Source organism: Eulemur rufifrons, chromosome 24 (assembly GCF_041146395.1).
Source record: "Eulemur rufifrons isolate Redbay chromosome 24, OSU_ERuf_1, whole genome shotgun sequence".
In the NCBI taxonomy this organism is placed as follows: Eukaryota; Metazoa; Chordata; class Mammalia; order Primates; family Lemuridae; genus Eulemur; species Eulemur rufifrons.
Window position 1 is genome coordinate 10128078 of NC_091006.1, and position 20992 is coordinate 10149069.

Consider the following 20992-nt stretch of genomic DNA (forward strand, 5'->3'; position numbering starts at 1 on the left):
AAAGCCAGAGCCCAAATGTGTAAATAACAAGGACAATTTACTTGCAGGGGTTGGGGGGGCGGGGGTCAACAGTCATGTACCAGGGACAGCAGGGAGGGCATGCCTGTGCTCAGGCCTCTCCGATGGCCTCCGGGTGCTTCTGCCGCAGGTGTTTGTCCAGGGTGGCACGAAGGCCGAAGGGCACACAGCAGTAGGGGCACTCGAAGTGGGTGCTGCCTGGCCCCAGGCCGTGCATGCGGCGGTGGCGGTTGAGCTTGCTGCTCTGGGCGCAGGCGTAGGAGCAGAGCTCGCAGGCGTAGGGCCGCTCCCCGGTGTGCGAGCGCCGGTGCACGGTCAGGTTGCTGCTGTTGGTGAAGTGCTTCCCGCAGAACTCGCAGCTGGCTCCGGCCCCACGGCTCTTACCCACTGACTTGGGCATCTTCTTGGGTGATGTCTTCTGACTGTTTGCAGGGTCGATTCTCTGTTCCTCCTTGATGAGAGCTCTCCAACCATCCCCGCCAGGGCCCGCCTGAGCCCCACTGCCGGGAGCCCCAGGTTCCTGGACACCCGCTGTGGCAGCCGCTCCAGCCGCCTCACCAGCACTGCATGGCAGGGTGCTGGCTGGGGCCGCGGCATGGGCGGCTGGCTCCGGGGGGGCTGCGGAGGCCTGCTCCTGGCTGGTGTCAGCCATGCAGGGGCTCTGGGGCAGCAGCTGCCGGTGGGTCTTCTTGTGGCGGTTGAGTTTGCTGCTTTGGGCGCAGGTATAGGGACACTGGTCGCAGGCATAGGGCCGCTCGCCTGTGTGCGAGCGCATGTGCACCTTGAGGTTGCTGAAGGAGCTGAGGGTCTTCTTGCATACAAGGCAGGTGGGGCTCCGCCGGTTGAGGCTGTTCACCTGGGGACTCTTGACCTCAGCTGCCGGCCCCACCACTGCCGACACAGCTGCGGCCACTTCGGCCAGGCCCAGCAATGGGGCCTCTGGGGCCTCCGATTCCGTCTGGTAGATGGACAGTCCGTGGTCCCACTGGGCGTGGCGTAGCAGTTTCCAGGCCCTTGTGAACTGTCTGCCACAGCGGAGGCAGTTCAAAGCCTTTAGGTCCTCTTGTTCTGGAGAGAAGAGAAAGGGGCAAGATGTTAGTGCTGATGGGTAGAAGAGGAGCCTCAGTTCACAGCCGCCAGTTGGCCACTTTCTGTGGGAAAGACTGTTCCAGGGGCAGAGGACTCAGCAGTTAACAGACGACAAATGCCCTGGAAGGACCAGGAAGCTGATGTTGGGAGGAGGCCCGGGCAAAGAAAATCTGCAAGTACACGACAATTTGTGTCTGAAAATCTTCAAACACAAATTCAGCGAGTGCTTTCTATGCGTTAGGTGCTGTGCCGTGCCTCAGGCTCACTCAGTTTTCCTTCAGGACAGGAAACGATACCTCTAGATGGGAAACTGAGGCACAGAGAGGCACTTTCCTAAGATCACACGGCTTGGAAAGGGTGGAGCTGGGATTTCAATCCAGATACCTGGGGGAGGGTTGGGGGTGGAGAACAGGTGTTCAAAAAAGATTTTTGGTTTAATAATAAAAATACTTGCAGAGAAGACTTAACGGCCACCCAGTGAGGAGGTGAGGTAGTGACCTGGGTCTCCCACCCTGTGCATGGATCCCAAATTGACAGCCCCCCAATTTGATTTTGTTTTCTTGAGACCCTCGAGGTTCTCTCAGTGGACACTTCCCAGACCCACCTGCCTTTAGATTTTTTAAATCCTAGGAAGTTTTGTGACCTTGGGCAGCCAGTGCCCCTCACTGAGCCACAGTTTCCTCAGCTGTTAGAATATGGGGATCCTAGGGGTCTCCTCCCTTTCAGGGTTGTTGTGACCTCGAATAAGGACTAGCTGAGAGCTTTGGTCCATATACGCTCTCAATAAAGATTAGCTGAGCCTGGATGCCAAGGTGTCCACAGTTCTCCAAGTCCAAGTCTTGCCCTGTCTTTTTCCAGTGATTCCATCACAGGCCACCCTCCCTGCTCTAGCTTTAAAGCTGACTGAATCATAGCCCCTCCTGTCTCCCACCACTGGACAGACCCTCCCTGGCCCAGCCCTGAATAATCCATTTCTCAAAAGCCCCAGGAGGCCACGGGCCCGAGGCTGAAAGTTCATAGGGTTAGATAAGCCCCACAGCCGATGCTGACCAAAAGCTCGCGGTGGGTCAAGCCCCACGTGAAGGGTTTTAATTCCCTCCCAAGAGAAGGAACCCAGATGTCCAGCATCCGGGACCTGACTCCAAGGGGCTTCCCAGCACCTAGCGCTGGGAGATTCCATCAAGGAGGGAAGCCGTGAGCCCCTTGCCTGGCTCTCTGAACAGCAGTTCCAGCACCTCAATCAGAAGTGATAAAGAGATGGGAGGGGTGGCAACGGTGCTTCCAGCTGGCCTCCACCCCTCCTCCCCCAGGCCGCTGCCCTCCCCAGAGGTCCCTGTACTGCCACCCCAGTCCAGCCACCTGGCCAGTTTATTTCTGGCCAAGGGGAAGGAGAAGTGAAACCAGATGGGGGGGGGGGTGTGTGTGGCAAATCCCAGGCCAGTCTTCTGGGGCTGGCCACACCCTGTAGGCGGCTCTCCCTCCCTGCCCAGCCCCCCACCCCTCACTAGTCCCAGCCCTAGGTTGGGCAGGCCCTGGCCACGCCTAAAGTGGCCTAGGCTGCACCCGGTGGAGAGGAGAAAGGGGAAGTAATGCTCAATGCCCTGCCGTCCAGCTCAGCCCCTCTCCTGCAGGAAGTCCAGCCCTTGAACTTGAGAGGGGGGCTGCGCCCCGCTTCACTCACCTGAGCCCTGGCAGGGGCTGGGGCTTCTTAAGAGCTGACAGCCCACCTTCTTGTGGTCCATGAAGGCAGTGATGGCCTCCAACGGGAAAGTCTGCAGGCAGCGGCCGCAGGTCAACAGATCTGGGTGTTTGTCGGCCCAAGGCTGGCGGTCTGCAGGGAGGAAGCGGGTGGTGAGCGTGGGGTGGGGCCAGGATGGGGGCTGGGGGTTCCGAGGGAGAGGGGAAACCCGAAGGTCAGAAGCGGGGGTGGGGGGGAAAGGCCGGGGAAAGGAGATAAGGCAGGGCCAGGGATCCGTGCCCAGAGGAGGGGGTCCCACCCGAGGGTCCAAGGGAAGGGTGGCTGAGCCCAGGGCCCGGCGCTGGGGCGCGGGAGTGCTCACCCGGAGGGTTCGCGGTCAGTGGCGTCCACAAGGCCCACGAGTTCCGCGCGCCGAGGGCGCGGAGGGCGGCCCCAGCGGGCATGGGGCCAGGAGAGCTGCGGGGCTCGCCCCCGAACTGCCCCGACGCGGGCACCTCCTTCGGGGAAAAGGGCCTCGGCCTTAGGGCCGGTAGGGGCCGAGGGTCTGGCTCAGGCTTCACGTCGATGACGAGGTCCGGTATCTCCATCTCGTCGTCTGGGTTGGCGGCAGGCTCGGGGTCTACTCGGCGAGGCGCGCTGCCGGCCTTGCGGCGGGACATGAGTCGCAGGCCGGGCGAGCGGGCAGGCTGGCGGGCGGAGGACGCGCGCACGGTGCGCGCTCTGACCCAGGCGCTCAGGTGAGTGACTGCGGCGACCCGCCGGGAACTCTTACACGTGCTGGCCGGGCCCGTGGCTCCGCCCACCGAGGCGGGGCTTGTTGGGAGGGGACGGGACGGCCCGGCAGCGGCTCTGCCGCTAGCCAAGCTTAATCTAGGTGGTGTCCTCTGCGATGGCTTTACTGACCAATCTTAATCACACCGAGTTCCCACAACAAGGCATGGAAACAGCTAGTCCTGATCCCATTTTACGGCTGGTGCAACTGAGGCACAGGATGCCCACACACACCCCCAAGCGGGAGAATGGTAGGCCACGTTTCTTAATAGGTGCCCAAGAGTAATCTAGACTATTCCATTAAATGCATTGCAATAAAAATTCATTCTGCAAACATTTATTGAGCGCGTCCTGTGCACCAGGCTCTGTTCTAAGCACCGAGGATACACAAGTACACAAAACAGTAACCCCTACCTTCACGGAGTTTATACTGTGGGGGAGACACTGTAAACAAGATAACTACGTAAAACGTAGAGTGCCTTTCATGATGACAAGTGCCATGGAGCAAAAGAAAGCTAGGAGTGGGGACAGGGTTACGGGTGGGGCTTCAGTTTTCTCCCCGTTCCTGGAAAGGGCACGGTGGAACTGAGGCCTGAGGTTAGGTGAGGCAGCCAGCCAGTGGACCTGTGGATGCAGGAGTAACAAGGAAGGGGAGGAAATGAGGGCGGGGGATTGAGTGCAGTGACGGAAAAAAAGGGGGCACATCACATCCGGAAGTGTCTTTTGACTATTTTAAGGTCTTTTGATTTTCCTGAGACAGAAGCCTTGGAAGGGTTTTGAGCATAGGAGGGTTGTGGTCTTATACATCTATCCTGTTCCAAGACCTGGAGTCATTAAAACCAAATAGTCAAACACCTCACCTGCCTCCACTCTGGCCCCCTTGAACTTCCCTGCTCTAAGCAATTCTCTCTGCTCACAGCAATTCTCTCTGCTCTCTGTTTGAAGTGGCATTGACACCCTGCCCCACCCTCAATCTTTTACAAGTGTTCTTTTCTTCCTGGCACTGACCACATTATAGCATAGAACTGTTTGTTGACTGTCCTCCCCCCCCCCCCCACACACACAACGCAAGCCCCCTGAGGTCAGGGCCAGAGTCTGTCCTCCCCAGGTGTCCCCAGCCCAGATGCTGATTTCAGATGCTGAGTGCTTGGAGTTCTACATATTGTTATTCAGGTCTCAGCACAATTGTCCTCCAGAGAGCAGAGGGCCCTGACCAACTATCTAAAGTAGCCCCACCCTGCTGAAGGCCTTGCAAATTACACTAGATGACCTCTATCTGTCCCCAGTTCCCTCTTGGGCCTCAGTTTCTCCATCTGTCAAAAGAGTTAGGGGAAGTTGGAACTAGAGGGTTATCTGAGGTGGCCTCTTAAATGCCACCTCCTCTGATCACCTAATTTTAAGCTTCCCCAAGACTGCCACACGCTATCACATTGCCCTTATTTAATTCTTTTTACATAATTTTTATCAGGTCCTGAAAGATCTTGTTTATATATTTGCTCATTTACACCCTATCCTGTCCCTCCCACTCCCACTAGAATGTAGCTTCTGAGAGGCAAGGTGGGAGTCTGTCTTCTTTACAAATATAGCCCTACTCATTCATAGTTAAGTCAACAAATATTTTTGAGCTCCTACTATGTGCCTGACATTCTTCCAACAAATGTTTGCAGAGCAACTCTCTGTGTGCTGGCTGGACACTAGGCCTTGTGAGCCTAGTGGAAAGCAGAAGCCCTCGGGGTCTCTGCCTAAGTGGAACCAGTGTGGAGTTCTGGTGACTGGGCCCGGAGCAGCAAGGTTCACATTCCCCACTCAGGGCCTCAGTTTCCTGCTTTGTAAATTGGGGCTGCAGGATGAAATGATGGCCTCCAATCCAGCACAGCCACTGTACTCTAAGCCCTTTTCTCCGTACGCTGCCGCTGAAAGCATGATCTCAGGGTTTCAGGTGGAGGAGATGGGGTTCCGACTAGAGGTAAAGGGTAAGAGTATATATGCCAGGGGGGGAGGGTGAAAAGGCCAAGCTCTGCTCTTAACCCAGCTGGAAGTCTTCCCCTCTCTGAGCCTCAGTTTCTTCCTCCCTAAAATGGGCATCTCAGACACCCCCAACTCCCAAGCTGGCTGATCAGATCAAAGTGTCCAGCAAAGCCGCCAGCAGGGTGGCGCCCCGGGCTGTGCTCGCTCTGAGCCTGCGGGCCGGCCCGCGACCACGTGGGGCAGTGGCGGCGACGCGGGCGGAACCCAGGCTCCGCGGTTCACGGCCCGCCCGGGCCTCTGCAGCGGGGGCGCAGGCGGAAGTGGGGGCGCCAGCAGCCGCGGACCTCGGTGAGTAGGGGGTGCGGTGGCGGATCCTGAGCAGATTCCCTCTCCCCGACCCCGGCCGCGGCCCGGGCCGCGTACCCCGGTGCAAGTCCCGGAGCAGTGGGAAGAGGCGGGACAGCGCCGGCAACGCGGGCAGCGGGGACGTTTTGGCCCCGAACGCCCGTATCAGGGACGCTGGTCCCGAACGCCGGCAGCCGGAAGGTCCCCGCGGAAGGGGTAGGGAGCAGGGGGAAGGCGGAATGCTCCCCCACTCCCCCGGGAAAATAGTAATGCCCAAGAGAATAACAGTAGTAACGGTGGCAATCGTCAGACCTCCCGCCTTGCCTGGGGTGGAATCGCTTGCGCAATGTGACCCTGGAGGTGGGAAGAGATGTCCAGCCCCCACGCCCAGGGCGGAGTCGGGAGTGGACGCCTGGGGGCCGGGAGGACCCACTTAGTATAAGAAAGGGAGAGCAATGGGTGGCTAGGGCTGAATTGAAAGAAAACTGACCTGCCCTAGGGGCGGAGGGAAGGGAAAAGATTCTTGGAGTTCTGGAGTTCTGACCCTTTGCAGTGGCCCCATTTAAAAAATTTGCATCAAGATGGGGTAGCCCACGGGGTGTGTGTGTGTGTGTGTGTGTGGACCCGTCAGCACCTGGGTTAATTAGGTCTGGGGGCCTCGATGTTAACCTGATAACTCAGCCAGTTCCCTACCCTGGCAACTGTTTGTCCGCTGAGCTGATCCATTCTCATTTTCTTGTGGGTACCGAGGCCCCAAGGAGAGAGGTCTGTAAACCTACCGCTGACCCACGTGGTGGGCTCTTGAGTCTACAGACAAGTTTTTCAAGCAGTAGGGGATGGGTTTGAACATTTGTGTCCCTGAAACCTTCGTAGTAAATCCCTGGTTTGGAGATTTAGGATAAAGGTCTCTGGGGCCAGGTCACCAGGGAGAATGGATAATGCCTGCCTTTCCGTTCCGTTCTTGGGCACACCCTGTGTGACCTATCTCAAAGTAATTTCTGATCAGGTCACACCTTGGCTCCAAATCTTCAAGGCCTCCCTTGTGCTGGTGGAAAAAGTCTGCCCTCGTGGCAGGAGAGAGGACCCCTGCACCTCGTCAGGCCAACCTGAGTCTGTTCCCTCTTGCGACTCTCTCCGCCTTGCACCCGGCAAATGATTTGGCATCTTCCAGCTTCACTTTCTACTTTTGCAAAATGGACATTGCATCGATGGGACCAAATCTCCCTTGTTTTCTTTCCTGATGGAGAAAACCCATCCCTACACTGCCCTTCACTTCTGTCCTATTATAATTTAACATAATTATAAGAGATTTAACATAATTCTTTGGCCACTTGCTTAATTCCCATCCTTCATTAAGTGCTAACCTTGGAGACTAGGGTGTTTCTCTTAAAAATCTCGGGTGTTAGCTAGGTTGAGGGAAGGCCCGGGAGGCTGGTGAGGCTTGACTAAATTGGAGTGACAGTGGTCAGATAAATTAGAAAATGTAGGCTGCCAGGGTGGCTCACACCTGTAATCCCAACACTCTGGGAGGCAGAGGCGGGAGGATCGCTTGAGGCCAGGAGTTCTGGACCAGCCTGAGCAAGAGCGAGACCCCATCTCTAGAAAAAATAGAAAAATCAGCCAGGCGTGGTGGCACCCACCTGTAGTCCCAGGTGCTTGGGAGGCTGAGGCAGGAGGAAGGCTTGAGCCCAGGAGTTTGAGGTTGCAGTGTGCTATGATGACACCACTGCACTCTAGCCTGGGGGAACAAAGTGAGACACTGTCTCAAAAAAAAAAAAAAGAATTAGGCAATGTAAATATCACTTAATCCCATTCACCTTGGTCTTCTCCCTTTGTCCCTCACTGCCTATTCCCTGTGGGGCAGGCAGACGGATCCTGTGAAAACCTATGCCACATCCTGTCGCCCTGCTCAGAACTGTGCAGTGGCTCCAGTCTCACTCAGAGTAGAAGCCCGATCTGTCCCTGCCTCCACCTCCTCCATTCTGGCTTCCATGCTATGCCCCAGAGCCACTCTTCCGTGGTCTTTGCACTTGCTGTTCCCTCGGACTGGAATGTGTTCCCCCACATCCCACAGAGCTGGAGTTCTTTTTTCATGCAGATCTGTGCTCAAATGGAACCTTATCATAGGGATCTTTCCTGAGCTGCCTTCCTGGAAACCACCCTCTGCCCCCCAGGCTGGGCCAGCTGTGCCCTCTAGGCTTCTTCATTCCAGCCCTGCCCACTCTGGGTCATTACTGTCTGGGGACAGGTCTGTGTCCACCATTGGACTGTGAGCTCCTGAGGACAGAGTCAGGCTGATTCAGCCATAGGTGTGTTCCCTAAACTGCCCAGCATGAGCGAAGGGGCTGCGATTTTCTGAGTGAAGTCAGGGAGGAAGGTGAGCCACGTATCTAGAAATATATACTCTCCTATTTGGAAGAGGGGTCCAGGCAGTAAGAAGAGCAAGTGCAAAGGCCCTGAGGCAAGACTGTGCTTGGCATGTTCAGGGAATAACAACAGTGAGCAAAGGGTCAAGGGGAGGGAGGTGAGGTCAGAGATGTGACAGTAGCCTGGTGGCCACTGTAAGAACTTTGGCTTTTGCTCTGGGTAAGGCAGGAGCCATGGAAGGTTCCGAGGGATGTGGTGGGAGTCAGTTCTAAGAGGGCTCCTCTGACCACCAGCGGGGGGTGGGGTGGGCAGACTGGAGGGAAGGTAGGGGCCGGGAGGCCAGTGGGGAGGTGGTGATGGTGGCTGGATCTAGGAGTGGGCAGAGTAGGAATGGTGAGAGATCATGGATTCAGGATGCATTTTTGAAAGTGGAACCAAGAAGCTTTGCTGATGATTGGATGTGGGTGGGAGAGAAAGCAAGAAGGAGTCCAAGGGCCCCCTGTCCAGCTCTCTGAGATGTCCTTTACCAGAGAGATCACCAACCCCACCCCCGCCCCACACCGAGATTCCCCTGACAACCTTCAGAGGCCTTTTTTTTAAGGCTTCATTCCACGGGCGAGGAACCAGAGCAGGGACGCTGCTCAGAGAGTTGCAGTGACCTTCCCAGATCCCTGTAGGTCTATGACACCCCGCCCGCCCGCCACCCCCTCCTGGTCTACACTCCCACACTCTATGCCTAGACTGGTCAGCTGAGGCCTGCCACCTGTTCTTGTATGGCACAAAAGCTAACAGTGTCTTTTCCTTTTTTCTCTTTTTGAGACAGGGTCTCACTCTGTTGCCCAGGCTGGAGTGCAGTGGCATCATCATAGCGCACTGTAACCTCCAACTCCTGGGCTCAAGGGATCCTTCCACCTCAGCCTCCCAAGTAGCTGAGACTGCAAGTGCATGCCACCACACCTGTCTGAATTTTTTAAAAAATTTTTTGTAAAGACGAGGATCTTGCTATGTTGACCAGGTTGCTCTTGAACTCCTGGGCTCAAGCGATCCTCCTGCCTTAGTCCCCCATAGTCCTGGGATTCCAGATGTGAACCACCACCACACCCAGCCTCTGTTTTTAAAGTGGTTCAAAAACTTAAAAAAATTTTTTTTGTATGTGAAAATTATGTATTTAAATTTCAGTATCCCAGTAAGTAAGGTTATGAGCACAACCGTGTTCATTTGTTTATGTATTGTCTACAGCTGCTTTCCTGCTACTGTGGCAGAGTTTTGTGTTGTTGTTTTTTTTTTTTTTTGTGACAGAGTCTCGCTCTGTTGCCCGAGCTTAAGTCCAGTGGTGTCAGCCTAGCTCACAGCAACCTGGAACTCCTGGGCTCAAGCGATCCTTCTGCCTCAGCCTCCCGAGTAGCTGGGACTACAGGCACGTGTCACCATGCCCGGCTAATTTTTTCTATTTTTAGTAGAGACAGGGTCTTAGTCTTGCTCAGGCTGGTCTGGCAGAGTTGAGTAGTGACAGGGACCCAGGCCCAGGAAGCCTAAAATATTTACCGTCTGGCCCTTTACAAAGAAAGTTTGCCTACCTCTGCTATATATTTTGCCAAGAAGGATTCTATTTGGGCCACCTGTGGGGGTGTCAGATCAGGAAAGACTTGGCAGCTAGTTATGCAGAGTGGGTGACAAGGTTCAGATCCCTGAGGGGGAGAGCTCTTTCTAACATTTTTTTAAGGGGCAAGGAAGCATTACAATATGCCTCTTCCTTCCTAAAATTAAAATGTAGAAATTATTTTGAATACACAAATATACGGTACAGAATTCAAAAGGTGCAAAAGGTAGACACCCCTCTCCAGTCTCCCAATTAGAAATGCTGAACGAGTATGCTTTTGCTATTTCCATGGAAATTTTCAAATTGCCCTTCTTTGGGGCACCCTACGTGACACCCCTGGCCACAAGGGATTTGAATTTCCGTTCCCCCACAGCTTCACCAACACAATGTGCTATCAACCTTTTTGATCTTTCCTAATTGAGAGGTGAAGAAGGCTTTGGCATTGTAGCTTTAATTTGGCTTTTGCTGGTTCTCAGTGATACTTGAATATTTCATAGCCATCTTTATTCTCCTTTGCCTCCCTGTGACTTGTTTGCCGGCATCATTGGCTCAGGGGACATTTGGTAACTCATGGATACTTTAAAGCAACACCACCACCACAACTTGATTGAAATGTATTTCACATACCATAATACCATTTACCAATGGAGACATTTTTGGTTGTCACAAGTTGAAGGGGGGATGCTACTGGCAGCTAGTAGGTAGAGGCCAGGGATGCTGCTGAAACCCTCCGCCTGTGCACTGGACAGCCCCTCGCAACACAAGACAGAATTACCCAGCCCCAAATGTCAGTAGTGCCCAGACTGAGAAATCCTGCTCTACACCCCTGGCTCATGTCTCTGCAGGGTCCTGTCTTGTAAGCACATAGGTGAGCTGCAGAGACAGCAACAGTCAAAAAAAGAAAAAGAAAAAGGACAATTTTAATCCCCCTGCTTTCTGTGCCTGGCCCCAGGGTGCTGGGTGCCCAACACTTGTCAGTCATCTCAGTTAATCCTCACTAGGCTTTAGAGAGGAAGGGACTTTAGCCACAGGTGTGAATGGTACAGGCTCCTGAAACCTAGCTCTTTCTCTCTCAGTTCTACCCACAAGGCCAGTGTTTCCCTACATGCACTCAACATCACAGCATAGCGCTTAATACACTCAACATCACAGCATAGCGCTTAATACGTTCCAGGCATTTGCTAAACAGCATACATTGCTTAGGTCACCTAGTCCCTATGCCAATCCTGTGGAGTAGGGCTCCATTTTACAGCTGAGGCACAGAGTGGGTAAACAGTTTACCCCAGGTCACACAGCAATGCTACTAATATCAGCAGTAACCATTATGGAGAACATCGTATGTGCTGGTCCTGTCCAGCAGGAGCCTGTTAAATCCTGATAACAGCATACGCAAGCCGGGCTCAGTGGCTCATGCCTATAATCCTAGCACTCTGGGAGGCTGAGGCGGGAGGATCACTTGAGGTCAGGAGTTTGATAACAGCCTGAGCAAGAGCGAGACCCTGTCTCTGCTAAAAAATGGAAAGAAATTAGCGGGCCAACTAAAAATATAGAAAAAAATTAGCCAGGCATGGTGGCGCATGCCTGTAGTCCCAGCTACTCGGGAGGCTGAGGCAGGAGGATCGCTTGAGCCCAGGAGTTTGAGGTTGCTGTGAGGTAGGCTGACGCCACGGCACTGTAGTCCAGGCAACAGAGCGAGACTCTGTCTCAAAAAGAAAAAAAAAAAGCATAGGCAGCAATTTCTCCATACAGTTTTGGAAGCAGTTTCTCTATACAATCAGTGCGGTTTGTCTATACAATGGAAGAGAAAACTGTCTCTTGATCGAGGTCACACAGCTAAGCAGCCCACTCCATTCATTCATTCTCTTTGGAGCAGGAGCAGTATTTTCTGAACCTGGTCTTTGTGGTATGCAGTGTTCTAGGAGCTGAGGATCTAGCATCGGCAAAACCAAGGTGGTGACCTTGGAGCCAGCCAACTGAGGGAAAGGAGATACAGGCAGATACAGGGACTCGCAAGTGCAAGAGCCCAAGAAGGGACTGCCAGCCATCGTGCCTGAGGACCAGTGTGGCTTGGGGAAGAGAGCAAGCGTGGGGCTCCACGAGGGTGCTGGCAGGATCCGGAGCTTGCAGGGCCTCGAAAGCTGTGGTGAGGACTTTGGTTTTGTCTCCGGGCAAAACAGAAGGCTCGAGAGGGCTCTGAACAGAGGAGGTACGTGATCTGACTCGGGTGTTAACAGGGGCCTCTGCCTGGGCTGGGGCCGAAGGTAGAAGCAGAGAACTCAGTGAGGAGTTGACTGCAGTAGTCCAGGCAGGAAGTGCCGGTGGCTACATCAGGATGTTGGCAGTGGTGCGTGGTGTGACAAGTGTTAGGATGTGAATGAATATCTGTGTAGTTTCCCCTTACCCTTTACTGTTTGTCCTTTACAGCAAATAAATATCTTGTGAGGAGGTACGTTAAGACTATGTAGATACCATATATCTCATCAAACTTCCATCCACAATGTTTTGCATCAATTTTTAACTTTCCAACTCCACTATTCCCTTTATTTTTTTATTTTATTTATTTTTTTTGAGACAGAGTCTCACTCTGTTGCCCGGGCTAGAGTGCCGTGGCGTCAGCCTAGCTCACAGCAACCTCAAACTCCTGGGCTTAAGCGATCCTACTGCCTCAGCCTCCCAAGTAGCTGGGACTACAGGCGTGCACCACCATGCCCAGCTAATTTTTTCTGTATATTTTTAGTTGTCCATATAATTTCTTTCTATTTTTAGTAGAGACGGGGTTTCGCTCTTGCTCAGGCTGGTCTCGAACTCCTGAGCTCAAACGATCCACCCTCCTCGGCCTCCCAGAGTGCTAGGATTACAGGCGTGAGCCACCACGCCCGGCCTCCCTTTTCGTTTATTTACTTGCCATTCCATGGTAAAGCTTTTCCCTTCTCCTCCTTTACTTACTTATTTATTCATTTATTTATTTATAATCAGTGTGGACTCTGGATTTCCCTTTTATCCACTGGGTTATAATCTGTAATTATCATTAATTTATTATTCAAATCATTCCAGATTTGGCCAGTGGGAGCCCTTGTAAGCTGGCTTCCGTGTGAGAATCTATTGGGAAGACAGGATTTCCTGAAGGGTTGGATGGGCTGTGTGTGAGAAGGAGGAGGCTGGGCTTCTTTCTTTTGGCAAATGATTGACCAGAACTGAGGATAAAGCTGTGATAAAAGCAGACAAAAGTTTCTGCCTTCATGGGGCTCATGGTCTTGTGCGGGTGGCGCTTTGTTTTTGGCTCAAGCCACTGCGGGAGGCATGGGGCCAATTTTGGTGGGGGGAATCAGAGTTTTGGCCTGGTTAAGTGGAGACGCCTGCCAGTCCGGCCTCTGCCCCTACTCCTCTCTCCTCCTTTATCCCCCCTGCCCATTTAATGGCTTCCTGCTCTTTTTCTTCACTCAACAGCCAGGACAATGCAGACTCCTCTGACCATTCCTGTGCCTGTGCTCCGGCTCCCCCGGGGCCCTGATGGCTTGAGCCGAGGCTTTGCCCCCGATGGACGCAGGGCCCCCCTGAAGCCCGAGGTTTCAGGAATCCAGGAGTGTCCCATAGCTCAAGAATCTCCGGAGTCCCAGGAACAGCAGGCCCGAGCCACCCTTCGGGAGCGCTACCTTCGCAGCCTGCTGGCCATGGTGGGCCGTCAGGTGAGCTTCACACTGCACGAGGGTGTGCATGTGGCTGCCCACTTTGGAGCCACCGACCTGGACGTGGCCAACTTCTACGTGTCACAGCTGCAGACTCCCATAGGTGTGCAGGCTGAGGCGCTGCTCCGATGTAGTGACATTATTTCATACACCTTCAAGCCGTAAAGATATTATTGTGTTCACCTGTCTGATGCTTGGCCACTGTATCCCAGGCCTCCAAATGTTCCCGAGCCAGGAACTCTGGGCCCCCTAGAGTTCTGAGCTCCCCTGGAATTTTGAACCAAGCTCCAAGCAACTCTGGATTCCTGAGACCTCCAGGATCTAGTCAGTAAAATTCTGCAACCCTAGGAATTCTAGATCCTGTTGAAAGGAATGCTCTACCTCACAGAACTCTGACCTCTACAGAAATATGGGCCTGATGCCATTTCCTGAAGACTGGGGTGTGGGGGTGGGATAATAAGGGAAGGGAAATTGCAGAGAAGTTGTTTATTGACGAGATCGCAAAATTCAACCACCCTGAAGATACTCCCCAATGCTTCCCTCCTGCTAAAGAATCAATTATCCCAGGATAATTCGACTCCTGTTTTTTTATTTGTTTGTTTTTTGTTTTAAGTATATCCACGTGGATGGAGTCTTATTTACGGGCTGGTAGGGTGTTTATCCAAAGGCTGAATCCGGTGGAGCTGGGCCAAGTAGGAGAGGAGAAGGTGTAGGGACTGGACAGCCGCTAGGCTCCGCTAGTCTCTGGGAATGGCTAGAGCAACCTGCATGCCAGGATTGGGAGATTAGGGCTTGATTTTATTTTGGGGTGGGCGGACACGTGCCTTTACAAAGCCAGGGGTGTGGCTCGTACTGGATCACATGGTTGTGCACAAGCTCTCCTCCCCTTACCCCACCTCTGGGCGGTGTAGACTGCGCACGAGAGATAGCAGATTCGCTTTCCCCTCACAGTGGTGGACGGTCAGACCCTGTACGGCGGCGCCACTGAGAAGAGGTTGAGGATTAGTGGTTAAGGTGAAGCTTCACCCTTTCTCCACTTCGCCCCAGCCTCGTAGCGTGGCTGTCTATGTCACTAGCTTCACTCAGCCCCTTGTTATCAGCAGATCGTTTAAAAAGAAAGCAGTTTCTGCCCCCGTCCGCAGTCCCTTCAAGTTCAGAATGCAAGTGAAGCCTTACACTAAGGAAAGGTAAGATCTGTTTTCGTCGCAGAGCGGAAGTGCGGCGGCCGATGCTGTTGAATGGGACAGGAGCTTAGCCTCAGCCGCCATCCGCCCATTCACAATGCCACCTCTGGCGAGTCCGCGGCCCAGCCCTGGAGTTGCCTTGGCAACCACGTGCTCGCGCCGCCCTCAATCCCCTTTTACGGGTTCAACCCCGCCTTTCCCGGGTCGCCGGACGGGCTGGGACAGCGTGGCGAAAGTGCGGAGGATAGTAAGCGGTCCAACGAGCCTTGGGGGCGTGGCTCGGGCTCGCGCAGGTTCACATCCTGTCCTGGTGATTTGCCTTCGTCCCCCGGTGTTTTGGTTGGCAGATTCGTCTCTCGCCTTTGGAATTTCTTCCTTCTCCCATATTTCACCCCTCATGGGTTCCTATTTATTTTATTATTGTAATTTCGATTACAATTTTATGCAACGCTACCCAGACACAGAGAGCAGTCTGCAAACGGAAGACTAGCGACTGACTAGCAAGGGTGCCGAGGCTGCGTGTCCAGGCAGAGGACCCCTCTGGTAGCATCCATCGCCTGTGCTCATGTATCCACCGCAGTCCTATCGCCCTTCCTTCTCCATCCCTTTACCGCTCATCAGCTAACCCAGCGTCAGATGCTTTCATTCGGGTCCTCTGGATTCCCTTCTCTATTACCTGGGCCTGTGACGAATGTGTGCGAGCCCGAAACGAGTTACCTAGACGGGGTGGGGGGCGGGGACGCGGGCGGGGGCGGCTCGGGTTCGCGCTTGCGCGCTGTTCTGGGAGACCGCGTCCCCCTCGCCCCGCCCCTCGTGCTCTGCGGTTCTGGCTCTGCAGATTCGCTGCTCACGTTTCTTTTCGCCGCGACTCTTCCTGCTCTTTGTTTCCCCCTTCATGTCACCCGCGAGGTAACTCTACCTGCAAATCGCTTAAATCGATTTCTCCCTGTTTTCGTGCGTGGCGGGCTCGCCGGCCTGTAGCGAAAGTGCGGCTGCGAACGAGAAGGCGCGCGCGGGGCTCGGAGGAGGCGCGCGCGGGGCTCCCGGCGGCGACGACGACTACAACGACGCGGAGAGCGGACGGAGGCGGCGCCTGAAGCAGTGGCGGAGCCCATGCCCCGGGACGGCGGGCGGGCCCGGAGAGACAAGTCCGGGGCCCGGGGCATGTCCCCGGGGCCCCCGTGAGGAGGTGGCGGCGGCGGCGGCGATGGAGATCCCGCCGCAGGAGGCGCCGCCCGGGCCGGGCGCGGACGGCGACGCCGAAGAGGCCCCCACCGAGGCCGGTTCTCCCAGCCCAGCATCGCCCCCCGCCGACGGGCGCCTCAAGGCTGCAGCCAAGCGCGTTACATTCCCTTCCGACGAGGATATCGTGTCCGGAGCAGTGGAGCCCAAAGACCCCTGGAGACACGGTAGCTACGGCGGTGTAGCGGGGGCGGGTTCGAGGGGACCTGGGAGTCGGGAGGGATCGGTGCAGGGCCCGGCTCGGAGGTGGCGCTTCGATAAATTGCACCTAATGATGATTTAAGGAGACAGTTGTTAGTTTAGAGCCGGAGGCTATTAAAGAGGGGTGGCTATAGGGTTGGGAAAGTGAAAAGTATCTAGTTTCTGCGTCCCCCACCCCGCGACGCTGAGGGTGATTGTTTTAGGATTTAAAATTGTTAAATCCTAAAAATGACGGGCAATTAAAGAAAGTTTGGCGGTTTGTGAGATTGGGAGGGTGGCAACCTTTGAGTTCACAGTTCCCCCAGAGAAGGATAGAGAGAGGAGAGGAAGAGTGGGTCAACATCGGCTCTGAAAGGGCAGTTGGGAGAGTTTGAGGGGCGCATGGGGATGGAAGGAAGTTAAGTTGCTGGTCTGCAAGCCTCGGAGTAAGGAGTGGTCGTGTTGGTCACATTCTTGGCTGAAAAGAGGAAGAGGAATGTAAACCTGGACTGTGGCTGAAAAGGAATTGGTAAAAGGGAGTAAAGGTAAACTCCCAGAAAAGGAGTGGAGCCAATGGTCGATTTGTATTTGGGTGAGGGAGTCAGAGGCAGTGTTAGATCTGGTATTAGGAATAAGAAAGGCCACTGCATGCCACCCTCTCCTCATTAAAAAAGGAAGCAGAAAGAAGGTTGACAGTATTTCAGGAGCAGAGGAAGTTTGGGGCCTGGCTATGGAAGTGTTTTCTTTCTCCTTCCTAAGAAAGAGTTGGGGAATGTTATCAAGTCAGGAATTGGAGTTTCTGGCCAGTAGCAGTCGAGAGCATTGAAGTTTGGTGGCTTGAGGTGTTGGGAGAGGGGTAAGTCCATGAACTATGGGCCCTTTGGAGAAGGTTAGGTCAGTGTTGGAGCTGAAAGGGTGGCCGGAGGGATGTGTTGGATCTAAAGGGTGGGAAGGAGGAAAGTCACTGGGAAGATGGAGAGCAGTATTGAGCCTGTTTCCGCGCGGGAGCAGTCTCTCGGTCTTGCTGGGGTGGAGCCCGTGGGGAAAGGGGAGAAACTGTTGCCACTCTGTGGTCAGTGGAGGAATTGGTAGCTTTGATGTGAGGGTGGGAAATGTGGTATCTGGAAACTGAACACGCAGCGAGCCCGCAATAAATGCCAGTTTGCCTAGTTATTGTTAAAGAGACAGCGATTAAATTAATACTGTTGGCATTGGGAGCCAGTCAAGGCCTTGTATTCTGGCCCCCAGGGATAGGTGGTCAGTTTTGGGTTGTAGGGCTTGGGCGACTGGGGCTATAGAAGGGAAGAGTGAGAATGGGCCCTGGCTGTGTGTTGCGTGGTATCCAGTCCAGGGAGTTCAGAGCAGGAAGGGAAAGACTTGGAGAGACAGAGCAGGGTGGTCAAGAGCAGAGGCTCCAGGTCAAATCCTGACTCTGCCACTTACCTGGTTCATGACCTCTGGCTGGTTACCTAAGTCCTCCGAGCCTCAGTTTTCCCATCTGTAGAGTAGGTGACAGTACTCCTGCCACAGAGTTTAGGATAGCACTAGATGAAATCATGTGTGAAAAGTGATTGGCCAGGGTGAGCCTTCAAGAAGTTGCAGTTATGGTTATCAAGGCAGTGTTGGTCATTTTAGGGGCCAGGGTAGGGGAGTTAGTTCATGGGGTGGGGCCTGGAAGTGCTTCAGAAGGAAGCTTCCAGGAGCCAGGCAGAGAGGGCAGTCAGTTTGTGGGCCTGGGGTGAGGGGAAGGGAAGACGGTCAGTGTGTGGGCTGCAGAGTCTGCATTGGAGAGTTTGGCACAGGCTGGGGCTGGGGGGTAAAGTGCATGTCCCCAGAAAAGGTTGGCTTTGGATAAGCCGCTTTTCCTCTCTGAGCCTCCTGGGTTTTTTCCTATGCAAATGGAGGTGCTAATTTCCACCTTGGGGTACTTGTGAGGATTAAACAAGATAGTCTGTGGAAATTTCTGCCACATAAATAGCAGCTGTTATCCAGGCAGATTTGTGGGGGTTTTTTTTTGTTTTCTTTTTCATGGGTAGTTTTGGAGAGGCAGTGAAAGCATTTGCGAGGAAAGAAGAATGTCTGTGAAGAAAGAAGGTCCTTTGGAGTCTGGAGGAGTTGAGAGGAGGGTTGCTAGGTGGTCTGCCCTGGGTGAAGGGTGGAGGTGGTGACACCTTCCAGACTGGAGGGGCCTCTTATTGCCAGCAGTTTAGAGAGGGGCTGTAAGGACTGGTCAGGACTCACACTCCGGAGGAGGCGGTGGGGCTGAGGAGGAGAGGTGATAACGCGGCCTGGGCTGGAAGAGTTGGTCTCTCTTGGCTGGGGAGAGGACTCGAGGAGTTGGCCTGGCAGTGGGGACTTGGGTGATCTTGGGCCTAGGCAGGGAGGGGTCATTGGTGAAGTTGGGGAGTTTGGACAATGGATTTGCAGGACAGAGGAATCTGTGAACACCAAGGAGCAGGTGATAGCCTGGAGAGGACAGTGGAGTTGGTGACTGGCCCTGAGGCTGCAAGAGGTGGGGGGCTCACCAGCGTGTAGAAGAGGGATCACGGTACGGAAAGTTGGTCCAAGGGGCTGCCCGTTTGAGATGCCAGAGAGTCTTGGGCTGGGGGGCTGCAGGAAGGAATTGGTGGTCTTGGAACGGGGTGGGAGATTTGTCGGCGTTGCTCTGTAAGCCATGGGGAGACACGGGGTGTCATTTGAGTTGTGGACCTGGTGGGAAGGGTGATGGAGGAGTCCATCTGGGGCCCACTGGGTGGCATGACCCCAACGCCAAGGGGCGACAGAAGAGCTGGCGGATCTGAATTGGAAGAGTCTGGGTCATCCAGACGCTGTTCTGCTGCGGTAGAGACGGAGGAGTTGCCTCGGCCGGGAGGTGCAGGAGAGTGCCAGGAGGGCTGGGAGAGGGCGGCACTCGGGGAACGCGGGCACCCCAGCACAGCTTTGCGCCTGTCTGAGAGAGCGGCCAGGGACTGGGACTAGCGAGGAGGTGGCCCAGCTGCGTGGAGCCTCTGCAGTGTCTGCCTGAGGGCCAGAGGCCCCTAAGGCCCTGCGAGGGTTGGTCTTGTGGCATTCCTGGAGGTGAGATGACCTGGAGGAGGGAGATTGTGAGGAAGGGTCTCAGGCCTCCACAGGGGCTCGACCCAGCACCTCAGAGGGACCTTCCCGGGCATCCCACCTCACACAGTGTCCCGCCCTGGGTCCTGTTTGTTTTTCTCGCCGCACTAGTGGCCACGTGATGTTGTGTTATCTGTTTGCTTTCTGGGTGGTGGTCTCTCTCCCCCACTGGGGTGGGAGGGCAGACCTGGATGTGTTCTTTTTCACTTTCCTCAGCACCTCCAGGGACACTCAGTGATAGTTGTTGAATGAGCACCCACATGCATGTGAGGCCAGGCCGAGGGGGCTGAGTGGCCTGGGATGGGGGAGGAGGCTTCCAGGCCAGCGGGGGCAGCAGCAGCAGCAGCAGCGCTTTGTGGCCTCCAGCAAGCACCGGTTCTTGCAGAGCATTGTTTGTTCCCTCATCTGTAAAATAGGGCCAGCAGTCCCCGCTCTGCAGAGCACCCAGCTTGTGGGAGAGGGTGGATGAACCCCGTGGGGGCAGGTCTCCGCAGTGAGCCGGAGCCAGGTGTGTGCGGATGGGAAGTGAAGCCTGGGGAGGAGGCAGGGTGGAAATCGTGAGTGGAAGAGGCAGCTTCGGTACTGCCAGGCTGGGCACGTGGGTGCCAGGGGAGGGGGCGCTAGCCAGCTGCACCCCACCCCATCACGCGGTGGCAGACCCTGTGGTCCCAGCTCGGAGGGCAGCCAAGGCTAGACTTGTACCAGGATCCCTTCCAGACCAAACTGCAAGGATGACCCGAGCTCGGCTGCTCTCCCCAGTCCCAGCTGAACTCTGTGGGGTTTGCAAGGCAGGCGTGTGAGAGGAACTTGTGATCGAGAGCACATGACACCAGCCACAATCTGGGAGACTTGTCTCCCCCGCCCCCCCCCCTCCGTCCTGCCAGTGACTCATTCCGCACTCCCTGACCCTTCGTGCTGAAGTGTGTGGGGATGGTTGCCCGCCAGGGAACTCCTCCTGTAGGGGATGTCTGCAGGGTGAAGGGGGCCTAACCGGGCGACCGTCTCTGCCCACCTGAGCTTTGGGGGTGGAGGGGTCGGTATGAGGCATGGTATTCTTTTTTTTCTTTTCTTAATAAAGATGGGTTCTTAGGCCGGGCACGGTGGCTCATGCCTGTAATCCTAGCACTCTGGGAGGCCGAGGCAGGACGATTGCTTGAGCTCAAGAGTTCGAGACCAGCCTGAGCAAGAGTGACACCCCGTCTCTAAAAAATTTAAAAAAATACTAAAAAAAAAAAGAAAAAAAGACGGGTTCTTGCCACGTTGCTCAGGTTGTCGTCAATATCCCAGCCTCAAGCGATCCTCCCGCGTCAGCCTCCTGAGTAGCTGGGACTGCAGGTGTGTACCACCACACCCAGCTGGCATGGTGTTCTTAAATGGGGATCCAAGAGTGTGGAAATGTCATACTGTTTGTTCTCATTGAAACCATGCTGCAAATTGAGTCCTGGAAACTGGTTTGACAGGTAGAAATGCATCTGTCAGTGGTAGAAAGAGGCCCTGGGTTAAGAGCATCGGCTTGTTTTGGCATACGTGGTGGTGTTGCAGGGGGGAAGGGAGTGGGGTTGAGCAGGGTGGCCTTGATGCCTCTGCTCAGATTTCCATCTGGGCCCAGCTTCACGCCTGCTGCTGGAGTTGGCAAGTAGGCTCTGCCACTGAGCAGCCATGTGACTTTGGGCGGTTGTTCTCTGTGTGCCTCGATTTTTCTGTGTATGAAATGTAGCTGACAGTAGTA

The 20992-nt window shown here is 54.7% G+C and overlaps 3 protein-coding genes across 4 annotated transcripts in view; 2 read left to right on the plus strand and 1 right to left on the minus strand.

The window, feature by feature from the left end:
• Window positions 1-20: 20 nt before the first annotated feature.
• On the minus strand, window positions 21-3553 carry ZNF296 (zinc finger protein 296). The gene is made up of 3 exons (XM_069458252.1): window positions 3168-3553; window positions 2789-2938; window positions 21-1086 (listed from the first exon to the last, which is right to left on the minus strand). Exons 1-3 carry the CDS (start codon window positions 3463-3465, stop codon window positions 110-112), a joined length of 1425 nt encoding a protein of 474 aa, XP_069314353.1. The 5' UTR covers window positions 3466-3553; the 3' UTR covers window positions 21-109.
• Window positions 3554-5808: 2255 nt separating this feature from the next.
• On the plus strand, window positions 5809-14112 carry GEMIN7 (gem nuclear organelle associated protein 7). Of its 2 annotated transcripts, XM_069457580.1 has the most exons (3): window positions 5848-5893; window positions 11769-12063; window positions 13305-14112. In XM_069457580.1, exon 3 carries the CDS (start codon window positions 13313-13315, stop codon window positions 13706-13708), a length of 396 nt encoding a protein of 131 aa, XP_069313681.1. In that variant the 5' UTR covers window positions 5848-5893; window positions 11769-12063; window positions 13305-13312; the 3' UTR covers window positions 13709-14112. The 2 variants fall into 2 exon arrangements, with proteins under 2 accessions (XP_069313682.1, XP_069313681.1); XM_069457581.1 differs by lacking the exon at window positions 11769-12063 and having other exon boundaries at window positions 5809-5893.
• A 1541-nt stretch (window positions 14113-15653) lies between these two features.
• Window positions 15654-20992, plus strand: part of PPP1R37 (protein phosphatase 1 regulatory subunit 37) — a 42814-nt gene continuing 37475 nt past the window's right edge. Inside the window, exon 1 of the mRNA XM_069458551.1 lies at window positions 15654-16136. Within this exon, the coding sequence (XP_069314652.1) occupies window positions 15935-16136 (202 nt within the window). The 5' untranslated portion in view covers window positions 15654-15934. The remainder of the gene's footprint in view (window positions 16137-20992) is intronic.

Bases quoted from the DNA above. Each gene is read 5' to 3' on its own strand.
- GEMIN7 (XM_069457581.1), top strand. From the start codon at position 13,313: ATGCAGACTCCTCTGACCATTCCTGTGCCTGTGCTCCGGCTCCCCCGG.
- ZNF296 (XM_069458252.1), bottom strand. From the start codon at position 3,465: ATGTCCCGCCGCAAGGCCGGCAGCGCGCCTCGCCGAGTAGACCCCGAG. The intron at 2,939-3,167 runs GTGAGCACTCCC...TCCTCCCTGCAG, and splicing joins ACTGACCGCGAACCCTCCGG to ACCGCCAGCCTTGGGCCGAC. The intron at 1,087-2,788 runs GTGAGTGAAGCG...TCTTCTCTCCAG, and splicing joins CAGCCCCTGCCAGGGCTCAG to AACAAGAGGACCTAAAGGCT.